The 11,949-nt window shown below is 34.9% G+C and overlaps 2 protein-coding genes across 2 annotated transcripts; both read left to right on the top strand.

Annotated features, from left to right (window-relative positions):
* Window positions 1-1,060: 1,060 nt before the first annotated feature.
* Window positions 1,061-3,146, top strand: LOC103149595 (signal-regulatory protein beta-2-like). The gene is made up of 4 exons (XM_016680047.1): window positions 1,061-1,106; window positions 1,262-1,579; window positions 2,542-2,889; window positions 3,016-3,146. The coding sequence occupies exons 1-4, from the start codon at window positions 1,061-1,063 to the stop codon at window positions 3,144-3,146; spliced, it is 843 nt and encodes a 280-aa protein (XP_016535533.1).
* A 4,379-nt stretch (window positions 3,147-7,525) lies between these two features.
* LOC103149594 (uncharacterized) lies at window positions 7,526-10,486 on the top strand. The gene is made up of 6 exons (XM_007568831.2): window positions 7,526-7,584; window positions 7,710-8,036; window positions 9,216-9,569; window positions 9,682-9,810; window positions 9,941-9,990; window positions 10,100-10,486. The coding sequence occupies exons 1-6, from the start codon at window positions 7,542-7,544 to the stop codon at window positions 10,226-10,228; spliced, it is 1,032 nt and encodes a 343-aa protein (XP_007568893.2). The 5' UTR covers window positions 7,526-7,541; the 3' UTR covers window positions 10,229-10,486.
* Window positions 10,487-11,949: the final 1,463 nt, after the last annotated feature.

The following is an 11,949-nucleotide window of genomic DNA, read 5'->3' as shown; positions in this document are numbered from 1 at the left end:
CAATTCAAAAGCAATCATTGAGTAATTTTCAGTATATTTTTATTCATTATTATTTTTGTCTATTTTATCTTACTTTAGAGACCATTGTGGGCTTTTCGGTTATTAACAGAGGGGTATCAACAATTTTGTTTATGTATAACTTTAAAAATGAACTGATGGTGTGCTTCTTTGTCACACTGGCTGAAACTCCAGAATTCAATTAATTTTTTGAATCTCCAAGCCACTTTCAGCATATTTCTGTTGATATACAGTGAAAAGATCAATTGTTTTTAGGTATTGTTTTTGTAATATGGATAACTTATTCTTTAGACAGAAGAGAAAATTATCTGATCAATAACTAGGTGTGGCAGCTCTGTCCCTAATCACTATTTATCTATAGTGTTATAGCTCAGAGTCTGATCAATTGGTTTATTGTTCAGAAAGAAAACAGCAGAGATCACAAACTGATTGACCATAGGACAATGCTACACTGTTACATAAAGCTAAAAATGCTTTTTAAGCGTGCACATTTTAATGGGTTCTTAAATGCAGAGGCTCAAAATGTCAACTTAACGTGGGCGACAAAATAAACTAAATAGTCTGTTTAATAATTTTGGTGGCTATAAGATGTTCAAACTCCAAGTTTCTGTTAATAATGAGTCATCAAATAAAATCCTGAACATTTGTTGGAGATACATAAATTCAAACCATCTGTGATCATAGTGTTTTTTTAAAGATGCAACAGCTGACTTGCAGATGGCACTAGTCATAAACAGTGAGATTAATAAACATTTTGCGATCGGTTTCCTACACACGATTTTTGTACCATGTTTCTTTGTAACTTTTTTTCTGTGTTATATTGCCTTTAGAAAATAACTATTGACGGTGCACACAAAGCCAACATATATTTAAAAAAAAAATGAAATAAAGGCACGACAATGGAAACAAAGCATATGTACATACAGGAAATGCCCTTTGATTGTATACTCTGAGGTAACCAATCAGATGATTTGACAGTCAGGATCTCCACACCTCCCACAACTATAAAAGCATCTTCTTTCTGAATAAAGACAGTGTCACCATGACTCTGTTATGGCTTACCACATTGTTACTTCTTCATCAAGGATGTAAGTATTTTTTTCATGAACTAAGATGGAATCTTTTCTTGTTAAAGTATATCATATATATACTTTATGATATATAGTTTTTGGTTCATTTCAATTTAATATTGTTTTCATGTTATTCCTAATTTTTTCAATTGCTGCTTTCCACCCGAAAATAGATTCTTTGGTTCCAGTGATCACAGTTGAACTTGGTCAATCTGTGACTTTGACTTGTGCTTTTAGTTTGAAATATCAGAACAACAAATGGATTTTCTGGTACAAGCAAAGTGCTGGAGATACTCTGGATTTAATCGTGATGCAGCAGGGAACGACAAACCCAAATTATGGACCAGCATTCTCTGCTTCAAAATTCAGTGTAACGAACTACAGCAGTCTTACAATTTTCACAACCGTTCAACAAGATGAGGGCATGTATCACTGCGCTCAAATGGAGGCACTTGACTTTATGTGGAGTGGGACTTATGTATCCATAAAAGGTAAATTAATCTTTTTTCCCCCAGGTATTTTAGATCATTTTTAATTGACAGATTAATCAGTGTGTATCTTTGAATTCCAACTGGACATAATGATGTTACTGAAAAATGTATAATCTAGGAAGGAAGCATGGCTGAAGGGGCAAAACCAAACTTTTAGTGGATAGTTCCAGATGTCTTTGGAACCAAGATGCAATGTTTAATTTCAGTATTAATGTTTTTTTTTTCTGTTTTTATTATTGTCTTATATTCTATTAAATAAATGCAGACTGAAAGACAAAAACAAGTTATTGCAGTTTCTGCATCTATAATTATAGTGAACAATTCTATAAATAACCATTGATTGTTCCATCCATGTACAAAGTAAATGACCATATTTTAATTCATATTTGATTCTGCGCAATGTTTTTCATTATAGTGAGTATAATCATATGGAGAAAGTAGACCTTTCAAAAGGTCTGCAGTTGTAACAGTCAAATGGTCTTTGCTTGGTTTCAAAATTAAATACAAATATTTTAATCTGTGGAGAACCACAAACTCACAAATGTCCTTATTTGCGAAACAATGAACATAGTATGAAATTCTGTGGAAAAAACAATGTCAACCCAAAAAACACTCAATTTGCAAAATTAATTTGAAACCAAAAAAGTTAATCATAGAAATAAAATTTCCTTATTTACAATTCAAATAGCATTTTTAAAAGTGTGAACATTATTGTTTTAAAACAGCCGAGATTTTCTTGTATGAATTAGTGATTGTATTAGTGTTGGCACTTTAATATAATATTATAAAACACCAAAGTTAAAATCAATGAAAAAAAAAATAACTGAATATATTTCTTTGTGAGCTGTAGATCATTAGTGAGTTGAAGTTTAAAGATTGTATTGCCAAATTTGATACAAACATTTTTTCAAACATAACCCTAGTTTTCTTATTTGGTTTTGTTTCAATATAATATTTCACAGGAATCACTGAAAGGACATCGAACTACATAGTTCTTTCACAACCAACAATCTCAGAGCCAACAGGCTCAGAGACTCTGCAGTGTTCGGTCCTCTCTGAGTCTGAGAACACAACCTGTTCAGGAGAACCCAGTGTGTTCTGGTTCAGAGCCAGATCAGAAAAATATTTTCCTGACATGATTTACGCCGAAGGAAAAAAAGCTGAAAATTGTGAGAAGAGATCTGACTCTCCGAAGAGATGTTTTTACAACTTCTCTAAGAATATCAGCTCTTCTGATACTGGGACTTACTACTGCGCTGTGGCCACATGTGGACAGATAATATTTGGAAATGAAATTAACCGGAGAAACGGTATGACTTTGCGTACATCATTTGAAGTATTCAAAATGTCCAGAATCATCAAAATAAGTCATTGTTTTCTGAAGCAATAACATTATCTTGATGGAGGAAATGACAAACTTTGTCTATTTTTTCTAGGCAAAACAAATGAAAACGACATGCTGGTGGTCACGATCTGTTTGGTCACTTCTGTATTTGGTAATATTGTTTTCATTTGCTATCTAACACGAAGATCAGCATGTCAACAATGCAAAGGTTTGTTTCAGTGACATGTTTGGTACAAGGATCATTTTTCTAGAATCACAATAAAAAAAACACTGAAATTGAGTAATCGTGTGTATCACTTCCATGTTTACAGAAAGCTCTTCTTCACAGAAAAGAAACAACTTTAGCCAAGTAGTAAATGATGTAAGTACTTCATAATGTTCAGATATATTGTTTAGCACTATGAAAAAATTAGATAAATAACTTTGATTGTAAATGTGTTTTTCCAAACAGACTGAAGCTGGACCAGATATGAACTACGCTGCGTTACATTTCTCTGAAGGGAGAGCATCACAAGGAAAGAAGACGAGAGAGTTGATGACTGAATGTGTGTATTCACAGGTTAAAGGATCAACTTGAATAAATGTGTCAGCTTGTATAGAAAACCACTTGTGAGATGCAAATGCATACTGTTACTGACAAATAAAAGTTGTGAAGTCAGGAAGGAGGATGAATGAAAGACAGATGTAATGAATGAAAAATAATTTTCAAAATGTTATGTCAAATTCAACTACATATTGTAATGTTTGAAAAATCAAACCTGATGGATTGCTGGATGTATCTGAAATATCTTAGAAATGGAAAATAATACTGCTTGATGTGAATGGATCTATCTGATTTTCATAAATACAATACACACCTCTCTTTACTGTTGAACAGTGGATGGTGTATCTTTTAGCTATGAAGAGTTTCAGTCGTCTGTGCAGGGAGGACCCAGAGAGCAATCTTTTTTTTATTTATTTTTTTTAAGAAATGTTTGTAACGTCTTCTTATCCACAAGGAAACGAGTCTTCTGAAAGGCTCCTCAAAGAGGAAGACATCAACACGCCAAAAGCAAGATAAAGTACAAGACTACAGTTAGCAAAAGCACATGTGAACAAAAAGCTACCTTTTTGAGACTATCAAATTTGTGGTCAGAACTGGCAAAGCTGTGTTTAAGAGTGGTGGAAGCAAACCTGATTTTGTTACATCAAGATGGGTCAAATTACAATAAATTATTGTGAGAAGTTGTCAAAGGATACACAAAATGTTGAACCCAAGTAATACTGTTTTAAATATATTTTTATGAAATACTACAGAAATTTAGGTGAACTTCTGAATTTGAAGAAAGCAATAAAACATCTCATTATTTTAGCATTTAGAAATGGTTAAACCTAAAGTAGAAAATGTTAAATTTGAGTTAATGGAAAGTCAATTTGTTCTTCTAGTCTCATTTACACACATCACAAATATGAGTCCAGATTGTTGTGATCTGTGTTTTCTGTGTATTTTGAGGTTTTTCTGTTTATTAGCCTGTTCCCTTGTGAGTCTCTGTCTTCCCTGTTGATTGTTCCCAGCTGTGTCTCGTTTCTTTGTACCCTCCCAGTGTATTTAGTCCCACCTGTTGTCTATGTCTCTTGTCGGATCCTCGTCGTGTGTACATCTCTGTCTTCCCCGTTGCTCCCCGTGCAACCTGTTTGTATTCTGTTCTTTTGGATTATTTCATTATTAAAACCATCATCAGGCATCCTGGATCTGCCAGTGTCTTCCCTCACCAAACCCACCATCATGACACAGATATGAAGAAACTATGTGCCTTTTGTTGAACATCTAGCCACATCACATCTAGGAAGACTGTATGCCGCTTTCAATACATCTACATTTGTATTCCACATGATTCCGGATGAAGGTTCAACTGCCATATTGTCACCGTCTTATTTTCTCCCACAGCTGTTGAGAAACTATTGGTTCCTTGAGGAGTGGACTGTTAAAATTTTACATTTTACCTAATCACATTTTCGAGACGTGTAATGCGTCAGTTCGACAATATGAAGCTTCCTGGAAATTGCCTGCACTGTAAACAACAATCCCTCACTGTGAAGACAGAAGTGTAGAGCTAATCTCGGTGGATGTTAATGTTAAATATTTTGAAGCGTGGCCAACATGGACTGAATGACTTTGTTCACTTCTTCAGCTGCCATTGTAAAACTACAGGCAGACTACAATTCTAAAATGCAGAAAATCACAGTCATCGTTCACAACTTCGTCTGTTTGCTGATTGGCCCGACTGAAATTCTACAGGAGAAATCCAGCTCAATGGGAGAAATCCCACAAGGAGCACTGAGGAGAACTGCATAGGAAAGCAATGTCCAGGCTAATATTTCACAGACTCAAGCTAAACGTTCTCCCAGGAGGCTAAGCAACTCCATCAACAGCATAATCTCTGGCTTTCATTTAGAGCTCAACTCCAGATGTCATTATTTAGGACTGTTCTGGTCTTCTGCATACTCTAAGTCCTCCTTTTCCCTCTGAAGCAGCAGTTCTTCTCATGGGCCAGATCTTGAGAGTCACTAACCAGCCAATCAGCAGCAATCAAGTGATAAGTTTTTAGAATTTGTGTTCGTCTTCACTAGTTGCTTGATTGCCTAATTATTTGTAGTCTATTATTAAGTTATTTTTTTATTTTCCATTTTCAACTTTCCATTGATTAAATATCATGGGTCTGTGTGGGTTTGAAAAGCTGGAACTAACATCAAGCTGAAATTTGGAAACACTCCACATGACTAGCAGTTCTTACCTGCATTTGGTGCCTGGTTGTTCAAACAAACTACTGCTTCATAAAACAAAACAGAAACTAATTAACTATTTGCCTTTCCATCCTTGATTTTCACACCTTCATGAAACCCACTTAACTCTACCAGAAAAGCAATCCTTAATTCTCCCGATAAGGAGTCACACTGCTAACTTACAACTTGTGACATAATATTTCAATAACAGCTGTAAAATCACCATAATTATTTTATTATGATTTTCTAACATAGAGGCATAGCTCTAGAGAAACGCTTACTAGAGCACTTGGAAGTCAAGGTGCATTTCTAAACACGTTTGAAAATTTTACCTATAATAAATATGTTGATTAATTATCAGCTACAGAGCCCCCTAGGGGGTGTGGGTAATTATTTAGCGATACCTAAAGTTTTCTGTTCCCTTGCAATAAATTAGCAAACACACCCTAGTCTGTTTTGTATAATCTCAAATGTCAATTTAAAAAAGCAAATTTATATACATTTACTGAGCCTTAACCCATACTTTTGTCACCCTTTGGTGCAAAAAATCTGACTGAAAATCAATTTATTAATCATTTGTATAAGGCTGAGATGGAACTGGACATGAAAATGGCCCTTTATTAACCAGACTACCAACACAAAAAACAGACAAACAAAACTGTCAGATGACTTTATTACCCTGTGAGAATAATTCTGAAATGATCCAAATAATTTGGATAATATTTTTTCCCTTTTTCTTCTTATGAAAAGTTTCTGTTTATATCTTAAAAAGGCTGGAAAGCCCATGTTTGACTTGTTTTGCTTTTGTATTTGTACATAGGTTTGTGGTGCATTTCTATCCTAAAGAAAAATATACAAAACTTTAGATATCTCACAAACAAGATGCTAATAAACGGAAAAACCTTATATTACAGCAGAAAAACTTTCAATATTCAATTATGCCGCATGAACTGACCAGTACATTATTGTGAGGGAACGCAAAAGTTTTGCAACACAATGCAATGCTTTTGGGAGGTAATGCAAAAAAAAAAAAAAAAAAAGTTTTTCATGTCCCCTAGAGGGCTCCGCACAAAGTACACTCTGTATTAAGAACAGTTCTGCTGTCAGAAAATGTCAGTCAGTTCCTCGGAAGAATTATCTTTTAATCACACATTTTTAATTCAACAATACATTGACAATGAAGGTGACACGCTTTTATCGTCAACCATATTGAGATAGAATCACAGTTTTCATTTGCCTGCAGCTCTGGTGTTGCAAGTGGTTCTTTGGTTCACCCAGTACAATAAAAAATGAAATAATGCCCTGTTCTTTGTTTGTTTCATTCTTTTCTTCTGTGCCTCCATGAAAAAACACTGGCCTCACCCTGCCATTCCTGAAAATTTGGTCTAGAACCTCCACCCTTGATAGTGGGTTTTGGATCCACTTATTTGTGCTTATTTGCATTTTATCACATGAAGACTGACACCTGCTGGCCTACTTAGAGTTTGCAACCAGCTCCTACTGCTCTTACTATGAGAAACTAGCAGCCTCCTCCCAGTGTCACAAGTCCCACTGGAAGAAACTGAGTTGTTTTTGTTTTGTTCTCTGTTAAAGGCGATTGTGTCATGATTATTCACTACCTTGTTTCTGTTTATAAGTGGACTTTAGCAGAAAACAACTTACAATGCATGAAAACCCAAATGAAATAAAGGCATTCATTTGAAATAAATGCATAAAAAAAGAAGCAAACTGTACAGGAAATGCCCTTTGATTGTATATTCTGAAGTAACCAATCAGACGCATTTGACACTCACGATCTCCCCACCTCCCCCAGTTACTAAAGGATATTTTTTTCTGAACGAAGCCAGTGTCACCATGACTCTGTTATGGCTCACATTGTTACTTCTTCATCAAGGCTGTAAGTACTTTCAGGAACTGAGATGGAATATTTTATTGTTAAAGTATGTGGAATATGTATTTTGGTTCGTTTTTATCAAATGTTCTTTATTGTTTCAATTGCTGTTTTTTCCTTATATACCGTAGATGCATCAGTTCCAGTGGTCACAGTTGAACTGGGTCAGTCTGTGACGCTGACATGTTCATTCAATATTACATATCAGAGCAACACATGGCTTTACTGGTACAAGCAGAGTGCTGGAGATACTCTGAATTTAATCGTTATGAAGCAGCGAAGAACAGCCTCAAAGTATGGATCACAATTCAATGCTTCAAGATTCAGTGCAACCTACACTGGGGACAGTAGCAGTCTTACAATTTCCACAACAGTTCAACAAGATGAGGGAATGTATCACTGTGCTCAAAGGGACACTCTGGAATCTACGTGGAATGGGACTTATTTATCAATAAAAGGTAAATCAATCATCTTTCTTTTTCATTGTTTTACAGATACTTTAATTCACAGAGAGACCCATGTGTGTAATGTCTGAGTCCTTCTGGACAGGATTATGTTTCTGAAAGATGTATATTATACAAAAGAAGCATGACTTGGGGTGTAAAGAGGTATCCTAGCACCACATTTTCACTGGGTAATTTTCCTGGACCAGTACGCAAAGTTTATCTTCAATATTATTTAAGTATAGTTTGTCTTTTTTGTTTTTCAATGGTTTTGTATCTGACGTATGAAATAAATGCAGACTGAAAGGCAAAATAAATTTATTCCAGTTTCTGTATTTCAGTTCCAGTATCAACTGTTCAAATTGTTCCTCAAAGGACAAAGAAAATGATAAAATTAAATTTATTTGATACTGTGCAAAGTTTTACACTAATGCAGTGGGTATAACTATGTTGGGAACTAAATCTAATTGGGTTGGAGCTTTTAAATGAGCTTGTCTTAGCATATTTTGGAGATTATTATCCACTTTGCTAAACTACATACCAACAATATCCCCATTTGTTAAACAATGACGAAGCCAAAATGAAAAGCTGCGGAAAAACGGCATTAACCGCAAAACCCCGTTTGTAGATTTCTGCAAAAACATTGAAAGCCCAAAATAAATTATTGGAATTTTCTTTATTTTCTATTCTTTACTGTTATTATATATAGTGCTACTATAATTATAGAAGTCTTGGTTGTAATTTAAATAATTTGTATTTTAAAAGGAGAGAAAAGGTGTAAATGTTTTAACAACAACTGAACTTCACAGTGGTTAAATTGGTTCTCCCATATGATAAAAAAAAAAATAACCATCTTCCACATTTGATCAGACTTGGAAGATACAATTAAAGAACAAAAGAAATACCAATAATATAGAATTAATGTTAGAGCTGTATAACTTTAATACAAATACTGACCCCTTTTGTCAAACACACATCTACTATATGAAATATAATTAAGTGTTGTGACTTAATTTTTTTTCAGTATTTGACCATTTATATTTGTCTAATAATTCTTTTTAACAGAACAGAACCAAATAAAAAAATAGACAAACATGTTTATATGTCTTTTTACCAAATATGACACAAAAATGCTTTCTTTCTAGCAACACTATGGTTGTATTATTTAAGCTTACTATATATAAAATTTCACAGGATATCAGAGGACATCAAACTACACTGTTGTTCAGCAGACAACGGTCTCTGGTCCCACCGAGCCAACAGGCTCAGAGACTCTGCAGTGTTCGGTCCTCTCTGACTCTGAGAACACAACCTGTTCAGGAGAACCCAGTGTGTTCTGGTTCAGATCCAGATCAGAAAAGTCTTTTCCAGACATGATTTACACCGAAGGAAAAAGATCAGAAAATTGTGAGAAGAGATCTGACTCTCAGAAGAGATGTTTTTATAACTTCTCTAAGAACATCAGCTCATCTGATGCCAAGACCCTCTCCTGTGCTGTGGCCACATGTGGACAGATATTATTTGCAAATGAACTGAACCTTAAAAATGGTACGTATAAATCAATTATTTGAAATGTCTAAAATAATCATTAAAAATAATCTTTTCTGAAGCAATAACATGCTCTTGTTGTAGGGAATGACATACTTTCTCTGTTTTCTAGGTAAAACTGATGAAAACCACATGCTGCTGGTCACAATAGTCGCAGTAATCTGTTTGGTCATTTCTGTAATTTGTAATATTGTTTTCATTTGCTTTCGAATACAAAGATCAGCATGTCAACAATTTAAAGGTTTGTTGCAGTGACTGAATTATATTTGTCAAAGATGTAGATACAAGAAAAATGTTAATAAAATCACATAAAAATAAATACAGCATGTAGACTGAAATTGACTAATTATATGTTGCTGCCACTTTTACAGAAAACTCTTCCTCACCAAAAAGAAACAACTTTAACCAAATGGAAAATGATGTAAGTAAATATCTAAATCAGCAATTTTTTTTTTGTGATCCAAATCAATACATCCGAGTATTACAAAATAACTGAGTGTAAATGTTTTTTTTTTTTGTTTTTTAAATAGACTGAAGCTGGACCTGATCTGAACTACGCTGCGTTACATTTATCTGATAGTAGAAGATCAAGAGTGAAGAAAAAGAGAGAGATGATGACTGAAGAAAGTGTGTATTCACAGGTTAAAGGATCAATTTGAAAATGACGTATGCCAGCTTTCATTGAAAAAAAAAAAACTTCTGAGATGAAAGAGCATACTGTTGCTGACACACAATCAAACGTGAATTCAAATAAAACTTTGAATGGAAGACAGATGTGATGAAAATGCAATTCTTTTTTTACTTTTATTATAACTTTGCCACCTTTACCATATATTGATTTTTTTTTAAAATAAACCTGTTGGCATCTTTTATGTATGTGAAACGCATAATGAATGAAAATAAAACATCTCTATCCACATGGATCTTTCTGATTTTCCACACAGAACTGGTATAGAGACCTGTAATGTTGAATTCAAGATGTAATTTTGAGTAATAAAAAGTCTGTCAGCTCTTTGAAAAAAGAACCGATCAGCTTCTCCAAATATCTAAATAAATGCAGCTACAGAACTGTGAACTTTGGAAAGAAAAGCAGCAAGTCATTTCAATATTTCACAAGTAAAACAACCATCCTGCTCCCACTTAGCATCACACTTATATTCTTCACTTTATCAATCCAATTCATGTTCTGCATACACAACAGCTAATTCAGAGATGACAGATGTTTCTAACTTTTCAGATGAATAAAGTGAATATGGTAGAATAGAACACAATTCAGCTACTGCTGCACCACTGCTAAATTCAACCACAAGCTCCTTGGTGGAGGTGAGAGAAATGATGGAAAAGCATCAAATTAGTCCAGTCCAGAGTGAAGCAGAAAGTGTGGCTGTGGGCTTAAATATCTCCTACCAGACTGGAAGGAGTTGACAGGATGTGACATTTCTCTTCATTCAATGTATGGTTTAGCTCACCAGTCTGGTCCAGTTGGCAATGAACAGAATCAGAATCCAGGAACTGGAATAGGATCTGAAACAGGAACCTGGCATGTGTAAAACAGGCCTGATAATCGACCCTGGGGTTTGTAAATATCAAAAATCATTCTATGCTAATCTGTACATGTCTTTTCTTTCTTATCACTATAGTGAATACGTTTATATTATAGAGATAATTAAAATCATGCCAGTACTCAACATTCATTTTTACATTTCTCAACATTTCATTTTAGCATACAATAGAAATAGTATTTTACCATTCAAAGTATTTTCAGTTTAAATGCATCAAGGTAACAAAACATACTCAGATCAAGTTAGTTTACACCAGTGGTTCCCAAACTTTTTCTCCTGAGCCCCCCCAGTGGTTTCCAAACAATTTTTGGGCCCCCCTATGGCTTACAAATAGCTGTCTGGTTGAACGATGTGTGTGAGCGAATGGGGTGGGAGGTGGATTCTTAGAGACTCCCTGTTATACTCAGCCCCGGCTCCAGACAAACAAGAAGGGGGGAATCAACTTTTTGGGGGGCAAAATGAATCATAGCTGAACATAGACAACAGCACCAGTAGCCTACGAGCTATTTGTTAACAAGCTTAAGGTTCTGTATTGATATTAGCTAGTTAGTCATCTTTTAGCTAACATTACCTGCATCCAACAGCTTTACTCAACAGTTGAATAGTTTGGGGGAGAAACTGTGAAAACTTCTTTGCGTTTTGCAGGTTGGCTGCCGTGATTCTAACACACACCTGCGTAGCTCTGCACAGCAGCAGCAGGTCTCCTTCACTGCCAGATAGGTGTAAACCCAGCGGAAGGGTTATAGCGCTTATGTTGCGTTTAAAGGCGGCTCGGAAAAACAAGTTACCACATGTTAACAGTGGATTAAACAGTTTTA

This window comes from Poecilia formosa, unplaced genomic scaffold (assembly GCF_000485575.1).
Source record: "Poecilia formosa unplaced genomic scaffold, Poecilia_formosa-5.1.2 Scaffold231, whole genome shotgun sequence".
NCBI lineage: Eukaryota > Metazoa > Chordata > Actinopteri > Cyprinodontiformes > Poeciliidae > Poecilia > Poecilia formosa.
Note: the sequence above shows the minus strand (reverse complement) of the source record. Positions and strands in the feature narration are given on the sequence as shown.